Below are 22,888 nucleotides of genomic sequence, written 5' to 3'. Positions count from 1 at the left end.
AATTTTTAAATATAATTATTGTATTTGAAAAATAATAATATAACTGACATGTATATGAAACTCTCCTTATTTGTTTGTTCATATTATATTTGCCTTTGTTATGACGTTTTTAATGAAATTATAATATCATGATAGATGTGCCAAAAATATTATAAATTTATTTATTTTAATTAAATTATTTTTGAATATGCTTATAATGTTTTGATGGAGGTGCCAAAAAATACTATAAGTTTATTTAAAAAAAGAGTCTCCATATTTAGTTATTTTTATTCATAAACCAATAATGATAATTATTTAATTTTTATTTTTCTATATAAGTTTATTTCTGTGGGTTTTAAGTCTATTTCTGCTGGTTTTTAGTGTTTTTGAATAACTTACGATTTTTTGGTTGAAGTGTCAAAAACACTGCAACTAACATATAATTCTTATTCTTTAGTTGTTTTTGTTTGTTAACTTATATAAAATTATTTTTTATATATAATATTCTTAAATAAACTTATAGTATTTTGATGGAAGTATTGAAAATTTCATAATAAGTCCTACGATAATTGAAAAGGGATACTCTCTCGAATAAAAAAATCCAAAAAGAAGATTTTTATTTCGGAAAGTCGCCTTTGGTATAATGATCTTGAAACTTAATTGATAATAATATTATTTTATATTAAGATGGATTATCGAAGAAATTAAACTGATTATTTCAATTATGGACCTAATTTTTTTATTAATATGTTCCTAAAACTTTAATTGTCCTTTGTTCACCCTTCAAATTATATTTTACCTTCAATATCGAAGTTCAATGTAAATTAAACGATAAAGACAGAATTAAAAGTAAGTACAAGTAGAAAGAATCATTACATGGATAGAGAAGACTCGATATTCGTAATCTTATTTTTGCATTTATAAAGGTGGTTTTAATAGTTAAGCTTTGGTTTATGAGATACCAATGTTCATCTAAAAAATAAGCATAAGAGATAGGCGAAAATAATAAAATATATTATAAGTATTTAAAAATATGATATTTATCTTTTATTCACACAAAGTTAAAAGAAATCAACCCCATCAACATATTTTTAATATGTTTGTTATGCGAAGAATTTATTGATGCCGTGATTAGTTCATAATTATTTAATTATCTAAGATACCTCGTAAAAATATAAAGTTTTTAAAGTGACACCTACAAAAAAAAATTAAGGTATAAAGAGGTTTTCGATCCGATCTCTATGTGAGTGTGAATATAAGTGATTAAAAAATATTTGTTATTTTTTTATATAAAAAATTAATTTTTATATTTGATTATAAAAAGATAAATTATGAAATATTACATGATGAGACAACCTACTCTAATGTAAATTATGAAATCCTTGTCCACGTAGATAAACAAATGAAAGATGAATCTCATCTTTTGGACACTACATTAATAATATTTTTCCTATCAATGTTGACCGATATTGGCTATTTATTTTCATCATTTGACCAATTTCTATCCCAAATAAATTTTCGGTATTGACTTTTTTAATATATATTTTTCATCATTTAGCCACCCATCAACATTGCTTTTATGTTAATTACGCTATCGCATTTCCTAATGCAATAATTAAGTCAAGACACGCTCAGTTTCACTTCTAATTTAAAATTCAATATAAACCATCCCCTTATGATAATATTAGATATTTATTAAATCATGCAACAAACTCAACAAAAGCTAAGAAATAATTCAATAAATCCTTGTTATACTCTTTTTTATGAACAAACAACATAAAGTAAAAAATCATAATTATTTTATATTTTAACATAATACAGAGGGCATAATTACTATTGGCTATAAGTTCTATAATGAACACATGACTATTTCTTAATTCAAATATGTCCTTCCGGGTGCTAATTATAGGATCTCATCCGCATCCGCATCCGCATCCGCGAGGAAGGAGATCCGGTCATCCCACGCACATACGGACACCCACTCGCACCTCCGAGGGACATCGAAACGGTATCAACGAAGCAGGTTTTGGGGGAAACGGTTCTTGGTCCCGTGGAATCAAAAGCAGCCGAGCAAATAAATCGTCGTTACGCGATCAAGAGAGGACAGATTAGAAGAGAAGAGAGAAGGGGGAAAAGGTGATTGGGAAGAGAGGCATCGTGATTTTGGATCCGGCGACCGATCCGGGTGGCAGCCAAAGGAACTCTGGAAGGAAGAGATGGAAGATCTGGGAATCGAGGCAAAGGAAGCCGCCGTCCGCGAGGTGGCCAAGATCCTCCCTCTCCCCGAGCTCTTGGCCTCCATCGCTTCCATCAAATCCGACTACCTCTCCCGGCAACAGGCTAGCCTCGCTCCTTTATTCTCTCTGACCTCATGCTCCTCGTCATTCTCCAAAGATCCTGTAACTTGTCTTCTTTGTTTCCCCCACCCCCCTCCCTCTTTTTATCGAAGTACTCGTATACTATAGAAACATCTAATTCTTATTTTGTTTTAAGAGAAATGATGACTGTTGAGTAGGTTACAGTTTGGTAGTTCATTTGATCCCTGTGGATCTGTTGGGAGTCCTTGATGGTGACTGGTATTATGTCCGATCAAAATTCAAAAAGGCAAACAAGAGAGAGTGATGACTTAGACGAATGAAACAAAGCTTTGAATTAGGTTTCACGACAGAAGTTAGTAGTGTTGTGCTGCAGATGCTTGGAATGGCGCAGATATTTATTGCATATTGTACATCTTTAAGGGCTCGCTAAGCAAGTTGAGAAGGAAATAATATGAATAAAATGAAAAATATGAAAAATAAATCGGATTAATCAGTGTGACAAAATGTTTTCAATTTTGGAGTCTAATGCAGAGGAGCTAGTGGTACATGTATCATGGAAGGAGTACATGCATTTCTAAGTCCTGGCATGTGTACGATGATATATTGTAACTTCGATAAAAGATGGCTAATGCCATGTAGAAAGTTCAATTTGAGCGTTCCTACATCTGCAGTTTCATACTTTGGTGCTTTTACTTTTAACAAAAAGGTGCAGTAATTTGTTTATGATTATTCTGGCTTAATTCTTTTTTCCTTTTCTAAAATTGGAAAGGTGGTCTACTTTGTGGATGTTGTGAACCTAACATATTTTTATCTGTCTATGCTCCATCATGTAGGATTTTGATGATTTTGCTTTTGTGAGATTTATTAAATATGTTTCTCTTCAAATGCTTCCAGGCAAATGACGCGCAACTCAGCACAATGGTAGCAGAGCAGGTAGGTTGTCATTTTCTGAGTTTTATTTAATACACTTCGAGGCCACAGAGAATGCCTTTATCAAGGTGCACAGATTCCGATATGATGTTCTCATGCTGACACACACATACACGCACACATTTTCCTACAGGTTGAGCAGGCACATAAGGGCATTGATGCACTGGCTTTGTCTCAGAAAACAATAAACCAGATCCGTGAAAATTTTTTGTCCATTGAAAGGTATGCTTGTAAACATTATGTGAATATTCTTTGTTTTATGCAAGGTTTGTACCGAATGATACCACCCGTATCGGGTGGTATGTACTAGTCCGTCAGTAGACCGGTACACAGACCACCCGTTACCTAGCGGTACCGTTGATTGAGGTCGTTATCGTCGACGGTAACCGAGGGAGAAGAAAGAGGGAGTTGACGGTGACTGAGGGAGAAGAAAGAGGGAGAAGGTGAAAGGAGAGGCAGAAGGGGAAGAAAGAAATAGGAAAAAAAAAAGGAGAACCTGAGATCGGCGCCACTCTCCTCGTTTGTGGCGACTTCTCATTCACGTGCAGGGAGAAGAGTATCGGCGTCACGAGGCGAAGAGAGGCGACACCTCAGTGAAATATTCTTTTTTTCTGCGACATCGCCCGAGAAGAGAGGGTTACGGAGTGGTTACCTCTCTTATATATATATATATATATATATATATACGGAGTAGTATATCGAAATATACTGCTCGGTATATAGTACCGTACCGAGCAAATCTTAAAATTCTGATATGGTATGAAATTTCAATCCTTGGTTTTATGTACTAACATTTTCTTGGTTATAATAAACAGGTTGTGCCATGAATGTCAGACACTGATTGAGAATCATGACAAGATTAAGCTTCTCAGTAATGCTAGAAACAACTTGAACATGACTCTAAAGGTTGGTCCAAGCTTACTGACCTTTCGTTGACAACTGATGCTGCAGTCAGTTCATCTCTTATAAAACCAGAATGTGCATTTCGTTCTTTTGTGATATCATTCATTCACATTATATACTAGAATCAGAATATGCATTTTGTACAGTTCCAATATCACTCATCAGATGTAACAAGATAGGAACTTCTTCCTCATTAAGCTGGTTTTTATTAGCTCTAGCAGTCAACAGAAACCTTATTGACTTCACTCTGTTATTATCATGATAATTGGCCATTTTTTATAGGATGTTGGAGGGATGATGTCCATTTCTGTTGAAGCAGCTGCAGCTCATGATTCTTTAAGTGATGACAAAGAGCTTATTCACACATATGAGGTGCCATGATCTCTGTGAAGTTATAACATACCACATAGTTTATTGCTCCATAGTCCATACCACCAGCCAAGTTCTTATCATAGTATGAGCTTCTATTATTCTCATCTTATATACATTGCTTCTATCTTTTTTCATAGAGATTAACAGCACTGGATGGTAAAAGGCGCTTTGCACTAGCAGCTGCAGCATCTCACAAGGAAGAGGTTGGAAGGCTGAGGTGAAAATTTCTCACTTACCTATCATCTTTGTTTGACTATAAAATTGTTCTTCTGTTACAGCTTGACTTGATAGAAAAACTAACCAATTAACTTGATGAGCCTAAACTACGTTGCTCGTAATGCTCCCAAATTAGTTGTAGTAGGCCCACTAACCCTATAAACTATCATATTTGTCCTCCCACTTCTGATGTGGGATTGAAAGTGTGACAATTTCACCCTTTTAGTGGTTGACATCCTTGTCAAGAAACATGGCCAGTGCAGAGTCCAGAACTAAATTCTACCTGGCGGAGTGTGAGTTTTTGTTCAGTAGTGGATCCACGCCTCCACATAATGACCTACATTGGCAGGAGCCTGTTGCATTGGGTACACTCTTTTTTAAATGACTCCATGTAATGATGTGCCTCCAACGTTATCACACTCCACTTGTTAGATGCTACTGCAAAGAGTAGATAAGTTTAGACTAGAGGGAATTGTTGAGACTTGAGAGATTTATAAAAGATGTGACCAAATCTTATCCCATTTCAGAAACATAATCCTATTCCAACTCAAATCTAAGGAGACTCCAACTTTATAGTCGAAAAAAATCCTAATTTTAACAAAATTATCAAAACCAACTCAAACACCAAGTCAAATGCCAAATTACTTATCATCAGATCCAATTTAAAATCCAGGCACTATAATGGAAGTTATTTAAGATTTTAAAGAATCTCAATTTTAGTTAAGCACAACTGCTTTACTTGATAGTTTTCTGATGATATTCATGTTCACAGAGAATACTTTGAAGATGTAGATCGGACCTGGGAGACATTTGAAAAAACATTATGGAGTCATATCTCCAATTTCTTTAATCTTGCTAAAGAAAGGTACGAGTGTTCTTTGTATTGCATTTGTAGTTCGATGTAGAGGTACTTTGCTTTAGTCAGTTAATCCTTGTTTGTTAGTCTCGTAATAATGTAATGGTCATTTTGTCAAAGTTTTGCTAGCTTACACCATCTATTTACAAGTTTCATATTTTGGCAGAATTCTTGAAAGGGGGTTTCGCTGACATAATTCTCAGAACTCTGAAGTTCTTTATGCATACTTTCTTTAGGCAGATCTTTGAATATATCCCACAAATTTCTGATTTATTACATGTATACAATTTTAATGCTAGTATTGTGATGATGTGCATTCATCCAACTATGTTATTTTAATTTTTAAGAAAAGAGAAAATTTCATTCTACCTCTTTCCTTTTGTTTACGTGCATCGTGGATTATAAATAAATAAATAAATAAATAAATAAATGTATATATGTGTGTGTGTGAGTGTGTGTGTATATATATACACTTGAATATCTTTTAATTTGATAGAATGTGAATTAGGTATAACCAAAAGCTCCTAAAAGGGGATTGCTTTGTATGACAATTGTTATGGGTCTTAATATGACATGAATGGGGAGTAACCGATTAGGCCAGATATTGTTGTAATTAGTTGATCTTTTATTTCTATAAAGGTCTTTTGAACTCTAGTTGTAGTCTAGGTAAACAAGGTCCATTGATCTGGCTTTGAGTTTGTAATACTGATTTGTAATAATGAAGAACTGATCTAAATAGCCAATTGGCCATCATCATCATCTGACTATCACCTCATTGTCACCATCTTCGTCTTTCTCCTATTCTAAATACTTAGTGCTCCTGACATTGCACTCAAAAATAAAAAAGAAAGGATAAAACATTGTTTTCCTTCTTTGCCACCATTTTAAACTTTCGTTTGCAAACCCAAACCATAAACACATATTATATATTATATAAAACATTTGTGATGCTGTCCTCTGTCAAACTGGAATTGCATAGGAAAGCTATTTAGCTTCATGTTACACCATTGTGTGTCTTCTTGACTCTTTATTCTCTTATGCTCAATCGAGCCAAAAAGAATGAACTAGGCACTTCTGAACTTGTCACATGGTATGCTAGGTTTTATTTGGACAAACAAAATACTGACATATCTTTGACAACTAACAACTTTATTGGAAGAATTTCATGTTACTGGGCCTTTATATCTTAAAGCTTGAAGGAAAGACAAGCTATTAGCAAAGGGCTACTTAAAATAAGAAAAGAATACATAAGAAATAGAAGAACAAGAAAGTGTTAGTTTGATTGGCATCATCAGCTGTCATCTATTTTCTTGGTTTTCTAAATTCTAAAATATGATACTACTGTCTGTCAAAATGTTAATTGTTTTGGAAGATCAGTACATGAATTTGGTTCTATTTTGACCTACCTATTTATCTAATTATTCATGCACTGTTATTGCTTTTGTGAAAGAATAAGAAAGAGCAATTCAGTATGAGCCTTATGATTCTGATCCATGATCGATCTGTTTAAGTGATCTCAAGTAGTCTGATTAATACATGGTATAGTGCACTTCTTTTGGCTGCCTTTGAGATGATCTATTTGGATATTGTTGCATTAATTTGTTGTTGAGCCAAATCATATATATGAATGTACACAGATAACCATTTTGTTATTCACTTCAGTTGCTTCATGGTTTGGTAGTATGAACTTATCTTTGTCTTATTCCAGCTTTTGTTGTTTGGCTTTTACGTCTTACCATCTTTTATTCAATGTTCTCTTCATTGCAGTCCACAGACGCTTGTGCGAGCTTTAAGGTATGTCTCAGGGTTTGACATGTTTTGCTCCAGTATACTGTTTTTATTTTTATCTGGTGGTAATTGGCTCTTTCTGTCGTTTGCTGAGTTATCGCTAATTTTATGAATCATAAAGTTTGAATTTCTTAACCTAAATCTCTATTGAAGTGTTTTTGACTTGTTTAACATAATCTCGGACATTGGAGGTACTATTAATTTTCTTTTAGTTAAGTTTGACTTTTTGTCTCACTTGTTATTAGCCATTGTGTAATGCCTCCTACATGGAATGCCTACAAGGTTTCTTAGAACTTCAGCAACTGTTTCTTCCCACTTCTTGTTTTCTTCTTTCAAATTCCACTTTGAAATGAGCGTGAAAGCTTCCTTTCATATGCTTCACTTTTGCTTAAAGAAGACTCTCATTCAATTTCTTTAATATTTCTACATATTGAAGACTATGTACTCATTTTCACCATTGTTCACTCGATCTTAAATGAAAGATTGTACTAGTTCCTCTAGGATTCTTTTATTTGTCACCTTTTACAGATATGTCAGCAAACTCTTCCTCAACATGCAAACTATTGCTGTTTAGTCTTTGAATTTGGTTGTAGCGTCTAATATTCTAGTGTAAGTTCTGGAGTTGCAAGTTCCATTTGATTGTTCTTGTTTTGTCTGTGATAATGTCCATTTGCATTTTTTTACCTTTGTTTTCTGCATTAAGAAGAAAATGCATGTCACCAAAGATGTCTTTGGCTTCCATTAGAACATAGTGAATATGACTAATTTTACTTTTTTTTTTTGTTTTTTTGTGAACATTTCATAATGCATTAGTGTAATCATCAACATTATCTTTCTGCTGAAAAGAGTCTACAGACTCCTATCATAAGTATGTAGAAGTTGTGGCTTCAGCAATGTTGAATGTTTGTTTGTTTCAATGAGCATTGTCGAAAACCTTGGCGTTGATCATCCTACCAGACGCATTTGTATAGTCTTTGACAATTATTTGGTTGACAAATCGAACTAGATAGTAGGTACTCGATAGCTATCTTGATTCTTGAATTTGCTGCAGATTCATATTCTTTCACAATAAAGCACAATTTAGTAGGCAAGGATGATAATATGAACTAACATACAACTACCGAAATCTTAAATGAAAAAATCTTTCTTTTTGTCTTAGACATAAACAAGAATTTGATATTGAGTACATTTTCAGCTTATACTTGACAGTTTCCTAGATCTGGTTTGCCAAAGTATAGTTTATTAATATTTCTTTGTTCTATCAGCTGATGCTGATTTGGATTATCATAATTATGTATATCTTCAATATTCTATTAGAACTCCATAGTCCCTATTAGGTTATTAGCTACTGGTTATTTTAAAAAACACAACATGCTTATCCATCTTTTTTATTCAAATACCATGGTGTATAACAGTTGAATGTTGTACCACTTTACAGGTCCATGGACCAGTATTGACATAAACAATTTTTTTTAATACTTTTTTCTTGTTAGTGAACCAATATGTATCACACTGTACTGGTTGAATTAGATTTTCTTGCTGGTACTAGCACCAACTAAGAAGGTCATTGACCATTTTGTTCAATACTTGATGAGGAACACACCTAAAAGCTTGTACCATTATGATCAATAGAATTTCTTTCTAATGGTGCATTCTCTCAATGATTATATGTTTAGTGGGTATGCTTCCCATCTTTATCATTCCCTTATTTTTTGCTCAGGCATTTTTTTGTTCTTTTAATTTTGTTATGGCAGGGTAATTGAAATGCAAGAAATCATAGATCAGCAACTGGCTGAGGAGGCTGCTGAGGCTGAGGGTGTTGATACTATGGCATCAATCACGAATCCACTTAGATCTGCAAAGTATTTCTATTGCTATGTGTGTTGTTTATTTAGGAATGACAATTTGTGCATCTAGAGAGCTGCTTTATTGGACATGATTGCTTTATTTTTTAGAATTCCAAAACTTAAAAGTGCTCCAGTGCTTGCATTGAACAAAGACCAGAGGCTATAAAGACTGGAAATTGTTGTGAAGTGATTTTTTTTAAATTATGACTGTTAATAATTTTTGGAGGCAAGTATTCTTCTTGTGAACCAGTCATTCTGGTTTGTTTCCAATCATCAAGTTTACTTAACATGATTTACAAAGATTGCAGATATACCAAGGGTAGCATCACATGTTTTAGTAAACTGCAAAGTAATACTTCTAACTTGCATGATGAGGCAAGCATCACCTTGAAGCATCTTTTTCATCTACTTTTTTCAATTGTATTCTGTGAACAAATCTTGCTGCATATCTGTGCACATTGTTGCCAACTAAGCAGCAGACTTGGTGCTTGAAATCCGTCAAGCACCTTGTTTTTATTAAGTTGTGTAAAAACAATTTTTTGTTTGAGATGACAGGATATGATTAGTTGTAATTTATTATTTTTTTCCTATTCTCAATTAAAATTATGCAACAGCAATTGTTCTCATTTTCTTTGACATATAAAACTTTATTATGGCAAGCTTGTTATGTTATTTTACACCATTAGGCCCTTCTGTTTGAAAATCTGCTATCTAATATATATATATATATTTTATTCAACAATACCATCAAGACAGAATTGTGTATAATGTGTTCTTTGCTTGCTATTAATTTACCTTTTGACTTTTGTAATCATATTTTGCATAATCTGTTGCTAAGATGCCCTTAAAATGTCAGAAAAGGTGCAACAACTGTTTCTCCCAAAAAAGCAGCACAGGAGAAGTTGAAAGGTCAGGGAAAAGGTTATAAGGACAAGTGCTATGAGCATGTCAGGAAAGCTGTTGAGGCACGGTTCAACAAGTTGTTGACAGAGGTATGTTATTCATGATTCAACAAATGCTTTCACATCACACCTGACAATCATTACTTTCAACATGTTCCTAACTTAAATACTGTTCATGCAGCTGATTTTTGAAGATTTAAAAGCTGCTCTAGAGGAAGCTAAAATGGTATGTAATCCTTGCGTATGGAATATTTTCCTGTAAATTGCCCCTACACTGCATGCTTTTCTGGATAGCTTGTGTTTAGATTGTCTGACAATCTTTGATGCCCATGAAGCTTTTCATCAGCGTTTGTGGTTCTTTTCAACTTTTTTTGTAATTACCATATTAGTCTGACATTACTGACATATGTGTGGTGGGCCCTATGGTCCTATGTCACTTTATTTGAAGAAAAGTTAAATTCTGGTAAATGTCTCCTTTGTTAAGAGCTTTTCTAAGTCTGGGAAATAAAATCATATGCCTTATTGTCTTTGACACAGATAATTAATTAGTTGATCAAATTGATGCTTCCAAAGAAGTCTATGATGATCGTGCCACAAGGGATGTCAAGGATCTCTTATATGACAAGAGTTGAAGTTTCAAGGATACATAAGCTTGTAGACGAGGGTCAAATCATGGCTTTATATCAGTGTTGAAGATTTAAAATCTAAATATGCCATCATAGTGTAGTTGCTTTGATGACGTCCTACTGTTGGTACCTAGCAGTGAGAACAACTACAATAACAAATCAACTCAATAAGATTGAAATGGTAAGCTAGCAGAGAGAAGTAACTGGAAGTCAATGTAACAACTCACAAGAAGCTGTAAAGAAACTGAGTTTTTTTCAAATCAAGTTGTCTTTATGATACCTCAACAGGAGACGTGTACAATCCCTGAAATACATTTGTATTCAATTATGTTAGAAACTTTAAAGAGAATGCATTTATCTAGGACAAGCTAAGTTCATGGCTTATAGTAGCAAACCATTAATAAATGATTCAACTTTTTGTATGAACATGCCCTCATTGTTCATCATTGGAATTAAAGAATTAGATGAACAGATTCCTTGATTTGGAGAAAATAGATGAAATGACATTGAAATTAACATTAAAATGAGTAATAAATTAAGCACGGTTCGTTGTACCATGGCATACTACCCGGTATGGGCGATACATATTGGTTTGAGAAGAGACTAGTACGGGTGATACATATCGATCTGTTGGTATGTCCCATCATACTATATGTCGATATGTTGGTATGGATCGGTACGTATCGTACCGATGGCCAATTGGTATACCAGTATGAATCAGTATGAAATTAAGAATACTTGGGAATTGGGATTACATCACAAAGAGTTATCTTCTCAACTGTGGTGTTTTAAGTTACTAAAAGGTTAATTCATGACTTGGGCTATTGTTGACCAGCTTGGCTTGTTGGACTTTCATGGGACTGCTTCAAGTGTAGTATATAATTGCAATTAAAATTTCAGCAATTATTAATGAGTTTTTATTTCTTCTGATGGTACTAATTCAAGGTGAATGTTTTGGAAGTCTTAAATCTGAATAAAATCCACTATGAACATTTTTCTCCATGGATTTTCTCCACAAGCCATGGAAGTCTTAGAAAAGTACTAGCATAATATATCTGCAGGGTTTTAGATTTATGTGTCTGTTGTGTGCTTTTTAGTGGAAGCAACATAATTTCCATCAGTATTTAAAGTTTTTAGTTTTCCTAGTCATATGTATATTGATGATATTGTTGATAATATTTTGTAGATTGGTGACGAGCTTGCTGATATATATGACTATGTGGCTCCTTGCTTTCCACCAAGGTTTATACATAAAGTCTTAATTTTTCTAACTGTCTTCTAGATACACATTGTTTTATGCTGTTTACTGTTATTTTCTGAACTCATTGACACATTTTGTGGACTAAAACTTTTATTTTAGGTTGTCTCTTCTGACGTTTTTGACACTTGAAACAATCAAGTTGCTATGAACGATTTTTACAAATTGACACATCTTTATATTAGCTAAAAATGATATTAGCTGACAATATTTCCATACTACTCATGAAGATGCTCTGAATAAACTTTCAACTGTCTTTAAAGCTTGTAAGTTGGTTAAAATATGGTCAAAATGTTTGGTTGAAGATCTACTTTATCTTCTGCAATCTGCATCATTAATTTTCTTTTTTCTTTCTTGCAGATATGAAATTTTCCAGCTCATGGTTAATCTTTATACTGAAAGATTTATACAAATGCTTAGATTGCTTAGTGACAGAGCAAATACGTTGACAAATTTGGAGATCTTAAAGGTAAAGACACTTGATAATAGAAGGAAATCTCTTTCTCAACGTAAATAATACATATATTTTCTTTAGTTGTACAAGTGCATATTCAATTTTACATCCTCTTTTTTTCGCTTGCAGGTAACTGGTTGGGTTGTTGAGTATCAAGATAATCTGATTGGTCTTGGTGTTGATGAATCCTTAGCCCAAGTTTGCTCTGAAAGTGGTGCGATGGATCCTCTCATGAATGCATACATTGAAAGAACACAAGCAACAACCAAGGTATTCTTTCACTATGTGCTCATAAATAATATACTGAGTTATCTTTCATTATGGAATTTCTTCTATAGAAATGGTACACAAATATTCTTGAGGCGGATAAGGTACAACCACCAAAGAAAACAGAAGATGGTAGATTGTACACACCAGCAGCTGTTGATTTATTCAGGATACTGGGGGAGCAAGTGCAGGTTGTTCGGGAAAATAGCACTGATGTCATGTTGTATCGAACTGCTCTTGCAATTATTCAGGCAAGTTTCCTTACATCATATCAGAATTTTGTTATTGACGAAACACTACTTTAATACCCTATCCCTATTCTACTTTATAATTTAGTGCTATATGATGACCCTTGACCTATGTGAAAATGCCTACATCTCTGTATCTCTCTTTCACTCTTGTATACATACAGACATCATTTTAATTTTTTTTACATTAGGATATAGCAGCTAGTATCTACCGAACCTTTAAATTCTTTTACTTTCACCTTCTTTCGCCCGTGTATCATATTTATTTTGCAAATTTTAGTTCAAATTTTTTGAAGCTTACCCATTTTAACTGAGTAGTGGCAATCCTTATAAAAACTGCTATATTGCTCTATTGCAATTTTGGAATCATGGGTTTTACTTTTACAAATGAACTCTTCATCTAGGGGTAAAGCTGTGCACATCTGGTCCTCACTAGACCCTACAGTGGAAGAAGCCATTTGGATTGCATCCTTTTCACATGTTTACCCATCTGTTTGGATTATGTAATACCTATCAAAGTTTTATTTTCATATGGCAGGCTGATTTGAGTTAAAAAATGTTTGAATGTGATATACAATCTGGAAGAAAAAAATGAAGAAATTTCTTGTATATATTGTGCTTCTTGATTATGATTTTAGATTGGCTGAAGATAGCTTAGTTCATTATGGATTTGTGAGTTGAAACTTGAAAGAAATTTGTTTGAATGTAATACTGGATTTAAGTTTTTGGTGAAACATAGAATGTAATAAGGTAATTGGAGAATGGATGAAGAAGGAAATTTATGCAAGTTATGACTGTCAGTTTTTTTGCCATAAAGAAAATTTAACGAGTGACACGTTCGCAAGGGGAACAACAGAACAAAAAAAAAAGTTTTGATAATATCAATATGAGGTCATATTACTTAGGTTTTTGTTCAGAAATAACATTGGAAACTAAGATAACAGTCACCATGGGTAAAAATGATGATTACCTAGTTTAGGTGGTTCAACATGCAAGAAGATTTGGTTGTCTTTGATGCCACAGAAAAAGAAAATTCCACTTTTATGTTATCATGTTCTTTCCTGCTGGTACATTAATCATCTTGCTATCATCTGATCTTCTTTTATGATTTCTGTACATTCAGGTTATGCTTGATTTTCAAGCAGCAGAAAGACATAGGCTCGAGGAACCCGCTGCTGACATTGGTCTAGAACCTATATGTGCCATGGTTTGTGGTGTTTACACTTCTAATCTAGGTTTTTTAAATTTTCTACACTATATAACTTGAGGTATCATATACTTTGGTTGGTGTCAGATCAACAACAACTTGCGGTGTCATGAACTTTCAATGGACTTAAGTAACAACATACTGGAAGCTCTTCCACAGAACTATGCTGAACAGGTTATCATATGTAATTATGCATGCTTTCTCTTCAGAAGATTATTATGTTACCAGAAGGAGATCATATGCACTTGGTTTGATGTGTATGACTTACTCTCTGATTCTTGATCAACTGCTCCATTACACAATACACCCCTATGTTGCATTATCAAAAAATATAATAAAAAATTATTTGGCATAATTCATTTGTGTAATGGCATTGTCACTGCAGGTCAATTTTGAAGATACTTGCAAAGGTTTCCTCGATGTTGCCAAGGTTTGTCATTGTCAGATTGCAAGTTTATACCATGTTTTATTCTCTCATACGATACTTGGAATTGATATTTTATTTTGGGTTATATATCATTTTGGTAAAACCACGATAATAGTTTTGAGTCAACTATGATGAACTTTGCTTAACGGGATCTGCCAGTCCTAGTTAAAGAGGTTAAGTAGAGTAGCTCATAGCTGAGCTCTAAAAACTTGTGTAGTTGTATCATTGATTCTTTAAACCATTTTATTTTGGTATCTATATTTTTAGATGGAACTCTTGAAAGGATAAATGCATGGAGATATGTTATGCTGTACAATCATGTTATTTAATAAGTTGACAGGTATTACAATCAATTGTTGATATCTTTTGAATATATTACAGGCTTGTTAGTTCCATATTTTTTTAAAGAGAATGATAAGTCAGTCCATACAAGATATTTACTTATACTGTTTTTGTTTGGGTTGAGACTATATTAAAAACAAAGAAGAATTATCCATTTTCTCTAATGGGATAAGTAATAATACAGATGAAGGGAATAGCTAATTCTGGTATTTTGGTACAATATGCAATTCTATTAGTTTAGGATGGGGCTGTACAATGATAGTGTTGTTCCTTTGTGATCTAGGAAACTAGGGTTCGAGTCACAGAAAGAGCATCTATTTGGGGTAAGGCTGCATAAACCAGCCTTCCCAAGATCCTTCTTTGGTGGGAACCTGGTGCACCTTTTTGGGCAATTCTGTTCGTTACACCATTTGACCAAAAAAGCAAATTCCCTTGACTAGTCATAATAGTCCTATAAAAAGAGGCCATATAACAAGTTACTATAAGATAAATCGTTATTCCATCACTCGGTTCTCTAACCAAATGATCCCCAAGATTTGCTCGAGTAGTAAATGGATCATTTTGTTGACTGTTATAACTTATAAGCTAATTCTGTTTTAGATATAACTTGTATTTTCTATTGGAAACTAGTTAGAGTTTAGTTTGGTACTATTATTCAAACTTTAATTATTAGTGAATTCAAATTTTTGCAGGGAATGAAGGTCAATTTGATTATAGTTGTGCCTTAGTGGTGATATCCAAAACTTAATTGATTAGAGCAATATCAAATGGGAAAGGATAGTTTCACACTTTGTATTCATCAACTTTAGTGAATATATTGATAAAATCTGGCTAGTTATATTCATGAGGTGACTCTAGCTCGGAAAATTGATATAAATTTGCAAATTTTTACCATCATTACTTGTTACCGTTGGTAAGGTGGATGAATATTAGAGAAGCTACAGTAAAAATAAGTATGTTGCACTGTTTATGATTGTTCTTACAGTTAAGGGTACCTCAAAAAGTGCATCTGTTGAGGTTATGTGGACAAAAAAATGAGAACTCTCGAGTATGAGAAACTTTAGAGTATAATATTCTAATAATCATAATGAATTCCAGGAGAAACATCTTGTAGATCTTCCTTTTGCTGAAGGTATCGTTCCTGAAGAAACAGATGACCAAGTTGTGGCTAACAAAAGTGGTCATTGCAGGGAGGAATGTAGAACTTATCATAGATTGTATCTGGAAATGATATGTTCTTTATAGGTTTCATAAATCAGTATGCCAGAATCCTCCCAAATGTAACTGAGATTTATGAGAAATCTGACGTAAACAATGAAAAATACGCACCTTATTTATACTTCTTCAGCATATTTTCTCCTGTTCTTGCACTTTTCTCTTCACTCTGGCCTCCCATCAGTGTCAAATCAATGCAAGGTTGTGGCAGTGTTCATCAAAAACCTTGAAAGCAAGAGAGGCTCAAATTGTATAAAATCTTTGGTTTATATCTTTGGAACTTCTTTGGACCAGACCAGTTTGTATCTTGATCATAGATGCAATTATTTGTTAGAAAATATGATTGAACCATTCCAGTTGCTAGGTTCTGATATTCCCACTTTCGAGCCTTAGGAATCAAATTGCTTGTTTTGTGCATGAACTGATACTTAAAAACTTGGCCATGGGAATTTAGCTTCTGATGTTTGGCTAGATTTGACAGAAGTCTCTAATAGGCATTGCTGAGTTCATCATACTTAAAGACACAAATATAGGGAGAGTCAGATGATGTTAATATCCAAAGCCTATGAAAATTTAGTTTGCAAAATATACAGATGTAAGTCCAAAATATGCAGCATACTTTGCTATTTTCTTGATTCAAGTAATATGCATATTCATATAATTATGCATAGTATTATTATTATTATTATTATTAATAGGAAATGATATATTACCTGAGACCCTAAACCTTTACTCATTGTTTTTCCTTAACATTTCTCTCGAATGATCATCAACGACTTCCTGTTTCTTAATTCTTGTACTGAAAAGCCATTCTTTCATAAAATTTGATCATATGCCTTTGATTTGGTATAGTATATATACATACATACATACATACATACATACATACATACATACATATTTATATATATGTGCACGCATGCACGCCACGCACGCATGCACGCACGCATACATATATATATACATATATATATATATACATACATATATATATACACATACATATATATATACACACATATATATATACACATACATATATATATATACACATACATATATATATATACACATATATATATATATACATACATATATATATATATACATACATACATATATATATATATACATACATACATATATATATACATACATACATATATATATACATACATACATATATATATACATACATACATATATATATATATACATACATATATATATATATATATATATATATATATATATATATATATATATATCCCCTGTTCAATACTCTGACAGGATGTCTTAGGAGGTTATTAAACAACATATTAGAAATTTAGAATCTCTTAAAGTGGCTTAATAGAGGTGGCAAAGTGATATAAGACGCCTATTAAGTGTTGCTCATTCTATTGTTTGTAGATCCTTGAAGGAATAATTAAACTAAAGAGCTCTGCGAATACCTGTATATATAATATCCGTTTTACTGTTTTTTGATCAAGTACATGGCTAGATTGTTATTTGAATTGCATATTATTTCGTAAGGTTTCTTCTCTTACTAGTTTGCGGTTGTTCTTATGGGAAAATGATGTAGGAAGCTATCATTCAGACTGTTCATGTAATTTTTGAAGATCCAGGCGTGCAAGAGTTACTTGTCAAGCTTTACCAGAAAGGTATGTCTCTCGGTAGCATCTTTTTCAATGCATTCTCACTTTTTTAATATACCTTGTTGTATTAGCCATGAGACATTGGACTGCATAACACGTTGTATTTATCATTGTAGAGCAGCACTGACAACATGGAGGGTCAGACTGCTAACCTTTATCTGACAAGCTTGACATAGTTTGACAAAGATATGCCATGATATGTGGCATCCTGGCCGTACCATTGCCTTGTGGCATATTGTGGCATGTGATACCTCTCCCTAAGGCAAATAAGAGCCACTAGCAACCTCGTCTCTCTCCACAAGTTTCTATGCTCATGAAGTCAATGTTTTTATCTATGTTAGTTTTGTTATCAAGCAAACTCTGTGCCGACACATTTAGTTGCAAATTTTGCAGATCATATATGTGCATACTACTGTTTTGAAGATCAAACAATTTTTGGTTTCTTTATCCTCAAAGATGATTGTTTTAGTTTATCACTTGTCTTCATGCCTATTATCTCCCCATAGTGTTCATGTTTTTCCTATGCATATGGCATACTAGTTTTAAGTTGCCCTATCATGTCTAGTATATGGGCCATCATGTTGCATATATTAAAACTGTATGTTAGTCTATGTATTTCAATAGTGTAAATTACTTAATCAGTAATGTGTTAATTTGTTATAGTTTTCAGCCTCTCTACTAAAGCCAGTAAAATGGTGTTGCCTTTGGATGATGTAATCTATAATGAGCCAAATTCAGTATCATGTATCATGTTTTTAGTGTGCAGAATTATTTTGCTGACTTCCTTGCTTATTGCAAACTTTTTCTGTTGGTTTCAGATTGGTATGAAGGAATGGTTACCGAGTATTTGGTTGCAACATTTGGTGATTATTTTGGAGATATCAAAGTGTAAGCCTTATCTAGTTTAGTTTAGTAATTATTTTGGTGGTATAGATTGTTGAATCATGTTTTTCTTGTTGTCTAGCAATTTGTAGGTTGCTTTTATAGTATGTCTACACCAATAAATGAATCACCCAATTACATGTAGCTTAATGTATTCATTTTATTGTTTATTCATATCAAACTTTTGAACTTCGAAGGAGAGAGCTTCGTTAACTTCTCTTGACCCTTTCACATCTTATTTTAGTAACTTGTTAGACAAATCTGGAACCTATTCTAAACATTCCTTAGTTATTTTATAGGGCACATAAATACTAACCGAACCATTTGTTTGTCAGTTATACTTATCAGCTCATTTCCGACTCTATACATGTTGCTAGTATAATTTATGAAACGGTCAACCTCAATACATAGGGATACAACCGTGATCTTTATTTTCAAAAACCAACAAATGTAATTTTCTGAGCCTATTTAGTATTATTTGTTGACCATCTATATGTGACTATCAATCAATGCGATCAGGAGCAGAAAAATCTGCTGCTGCTACTGGCTTTGATGCTCTCCATTACTGTTCATACATGCAGGACTTACCATGTAGAAGGAATTGTATAATTTGTCCGCACAAGGTCTATGCAGCCTATTCATGTGGCCACTTAAAGCCAGGCAGTTGCATAAAGTTGATGATACTTTTTTAAAAAATTTAATGTGGTGATAGACTAAGGAACTTGATCTGTAGTTTAGTTTTTGCTGCAATTATTTCTAAATTTATCCATGTTTACCATGTCAACCCTTTGTTAACTGTTCTTCCATGTTAAACTTATCTTTTTCTTTAGTTACATTGAAGACCGATCATTTAGAAGGTTTGTTGAAGCCTGCCTGGAGGAAACAATTGTGGTTTATGTTGATCATCTGCTTACACAGGTTTGTATCACCAATCTCCAGTAAGATAGCTTATTGTCAAACACAAATTCTTTCGGAAACTTTAATGACATCCATGCATATAAGGTTTCATATCTTATCTAATTCATGTATCTTCACTATGCAGAAAAACTATATTAGGGAAGAGACTATTGAGAGGATGAGATTAGATGAAGAGGTACTTATGGATTTCTTTAGGGAGCACCTCAGTGTAACAGTGAGTATCTGTCCTCTTCTCTTCCTTCTTTCTTCTTTATTTTGTAACAGTTTGTATCTTTTGCATCTGTCATGTTAAGATGCTTGTGTAGAGAATTTTGGAGTATGCATGTAGCAGATTAAAGAATGATATTTTATTATCTTACAACTACCATAATTTCTTGGTTTGTGCATGTATTTCTGGCCTTTGATCTGATTGTTATTTGTTTTACCTCAGAAAGTTGAGAACAGAGTCAGGATTCTGAGCGATCTTAGAGAGTTAGCTTCAGCTGAAAGCCTGGACAGTTTCACCCTTATTTATACAAACATTCTTGAACATCAAGCGGACTGCCCTGTAATTTCTTTCAATTTAACTTTAAGCTGTTGTTGATGTATAGTCAATTATAGTGTCATTTTATGATCCGTTAAAGAGTTATTGATAGTTACTGATGTTTAATGATACCTTCTATGAAGAGATATCCAGTTACACACTCTACTTATATTCTTTAAATCCTTATGCAGCCTGAAGTTGTTGAAAAACTTGTTGCACTCAGGGAGGGCATACCACGAAAAGAAGCCAAGGAGGTAATAATAATATTTTATTTCATCAGTAGTGCAACTGTGTTGAAACTTTGATATTTATGGCTTTAACAGCCAAAAAATGGTACACTGAAAGCATGCTGCATATGATCTTCTGAGCCAGAATGAACAACCAGAATGAATAAATATGGTTAAGTTTGTTGCTAGCTGAAGGTTTATATAGCTCTATGGGCCCAAACAGTTGTTTAGCATATCTTTATGTAAATGTGATCATCCTCCAGATTTTGACATAGAGACAATGAGGTGCTATTATTGGTTACATACAACCATGCAATATTTTTTTAGTGTACTTGTAATGGTAGGAAACTTTCAGTTTAGTCACATTAGGATCAAGAAAATATGAAGACATCCAAATAAGGTGAGTCTGATGCCCTGATATGCCCACTGTGGTTAATGATGTTGGGTTGAATTGGGATGTTTGACTAGATGCTGACACTTGTAACTTGGGCTTTTAAATATTTCAGATCATGTCACGAAAGAGTGTTTAGTAAAAGAAATTGACTTTAGCAAGGTCATCAAGTCATGATAACTTGGTACTGGAATGACAAGGATGTTCAATAGAAAAGAATGACAAAGATGTTAGGCATTTGAGTGGAGGTAACTTTTCAGGTCCTCATAGCACACTTTCCCAATAATTTGTAAAAAAAATGGACCTTAACCATGTGAATAATGCTGAAACACAAATTACCTCCAGGAGTATCATTCCAAACCATTCTCATTTGTAGGATTACTGGGGCATATAATAATATGACTTTGTTTTTAACTCTTTAAGGTCATCATCTTTTCCCAATCGGATATAGAGTTCGAGCATGTAGATATGAATTATTTTAAAAAAGCCATCTTTTCCCAAGAACTTATTCCTATTTATGAGGGCGCTATAGACTGATGTGTACTTCCTTTCCCATAACACAGACTTCTGATATGTATGTTTGCGTTGTTTGATTAGGTGGTGCAAGAGTGCAAAGAAATATACGAGCACTCGCTCGTGGATGGCAACCCTCCAAAGACGGGCTTCGTCTTTGGTAAGGTGAAGTGCCTTGCAGCGCCTAAAGGCATATGGAGGAAGCTTGCGCAGTAGCCACTGCAGCAGCAAGGGAACCTTTATATTCGATTTTGTAGATAATGGATAATTTGTTGGTTTACACACATTCTTTAATTTCATCATTCATTACTCCATCATGGTGTGTTCTATCTTTAATTTTTCTTGGTTGCCGTGTGATCTGTTGTTGAATCTCAAACTAATTTCTTTGTTTTAGAAAAAGGGTGAGGAGCTGAAATGATTCTGAGGGAGATTTACTAAATAAGCAGTGGGGTTAGTGTAGCAGTTGTGAAGGAACATTATGTCAATTTGGAAGGAATTGTGCACTTGAGAATAGTCTCATTACTAGGGACTTTGAACAACATTTTTCGTATTTATGCCTAATAACCGAAGGTGTTGTTTTATCCGTCACTCTAGATATCAATAACTTAAGTGAGTATGCCATTTTAGGTAAATTCTTAAGATTAGAGGAAAATTACTTGTATGGAATGATCAAGGATGACTTTTAATATACCGACATGATTAAAGATTGACACGAAGATATCTACGACTTGTATGGAATGATCTTGATATTAATTCTGTTTTCATTGCTTCTTCAAAAAGAAAATATAGTCTAATCCCCGTCGAAATGGCTTCACGAGTGCGGCCATAGCTACGACTCCATATATGAACCGTGCATGGCAAACGGCTGCTTTTCTATATTCGAATGTGATGGCATATTATCAGGACGGTAGTGTGTTCGTTTGTAAATGATTAGTCTGTTTGAAATCTCTTTATGGTTTTATGTTCACCTATAACAAAAAAAATATGGGTTAGAGAAAATATTTAATTTGAGATTCACAAACAATCATTTCAGCAAATACTTGATAGATAATACAAATTATAAATACGTAAGCTTTGAACGATAGCAGGACAAAATCCAAGGTGATTCACCGTAGACCAAAGTCTCCATAAGTGTCTACATGACACTGTTGCGAAACAAAATAATGAATCAGTTTTGGACATTATTCAAAAGGTCCATCCAGTCATGTGTCACCCGGATAGTTCTTGGGTGTTGTACTGACATACCGTACCATTCTACGAAGCTAGAAAACCCTTAAAATGATTGCCTTGATAACCTATTTCTAAGTAGTTTTACCTTTGTGCAATGAATGCACATAACCTGTATTTACAAGCTTGAAACGATCAATATACAAGAGCATTACATCGAACACCCCATTTATAGCTTTGTTTGTGGCATTATCTTTCACTTATTCGTTTCGACGTCCTTAGCTAAATCTTTAATATTCTGCTCTAGTTGTAACGTGCCTCTGAGCTCCCAAATGTTCTCTATTGCTGTTGTTGAGTAGTTGACATTTGATCTGCCATGCTGCTTCAACTCACCGATGATTCTGACTTTGGTATATGATTGATTGAGTTATGTTGATTCTTGTTGGTTCCTACGAAT

At 33.6% G+C, this 22,888-nt stretch overlaps 1 protein-coding gene across 1 annotated transcript; it reads left to right on the top strand.

The window, feature by feature from the left end:
* The first annotated feature begins 1,989 nt into the window (after positions 1 to 1,989).
* Positions 1,990 to 21,578, top strand: LOC135645149 (exocyst complex component SEC6-like). The gene is made up of 25 exons (XM_065163252.1): positions 1,990 to 2,318; positions 3,192 to 3,230; positions 3,361 to 3,449; positions 4,043 to 4,133; positions 4,413 to 4,502; positions 4,640 to 4,719; positions 5,491 to 5,583; positions 7,342 to 7,368; positions 9,117 to 9,224; positions 10,066 to 10,201; positions 10,293 to 10,337; positions 11,924 to 11,979; positions 12,356 to 12,464; positions 12,579 to 12,719; positions 12,788 to 12,967; positions 14,088 to 14,171; positions 14,259 to 14,345; positions 14,557 to 14,601; positions 17,738 to 17,816; positions 18,629 to 18,698; positions 19,523 to 19,610; positions 19,735 to 19,824; positions 20,041 to 20,157; positions 20,325 to 20,387; positions 21,349 to 21,578. Exons 1-25 carry the CDS (start codon positions 2,196 to 2,198, stop codon positions 21,478 to 21,480), a joined length of 2,262 nt encoding a protein of 753 aa, XP_065019324.1. The 5' UTR covers positions 1,990 to 2,195; the 3' UTR covers positions 21,481 to 21,578.
* The last annotated feature ends 1,310 nt before the right edge of the window (positions 21,579 to 22,888 follow it).

The sequence above is a fragment of the Musa acuminata genome, chromosome BXJ1-4, assembly GCF_036884655.1.
Source record: "Musa acuminata AAA Group cultivar baxijiao chromosome BXJ1-4, Cavendish_Baxijiao_AAA, whole genome shotgun sequence".
NCBI lineage: Eukaryota > Viridiplantae > Streptophyta > Magnoliopsida > Zingiberales > Musaceae > Musa > Musa acuminata.
Note: the sequence above shows the minus strand (reverse complement) of the source record. Positions and strands in the feature narration are given on the sequence as shown.

Excerpts from the sequence above, each read along its gene's own strand:
- LOC135645149 (XM_065163252.1), top strand. The coding sequence starts at position 2,196 with ATGGAAGATCTGGGAATCGAGGCAAAGGAAGCCGCCGTCCGCGAGGTG. Across the intron at positions 3,450-4,042 it reads AATTTTTTGTCCATTGAAAG|GTTGTGCCATGAATGTCAGA; the intron begins GTATGCTTGTAA and ends TATAATAAACAG. Across the intron at positions 20,388-21,348 it reads CACGAAAAGAAGCCAAGGAG|GTGGTGCAAGAGTGCAAAGA; the intron begins GTAATAATAATA and ends TTGTTTGATTAG.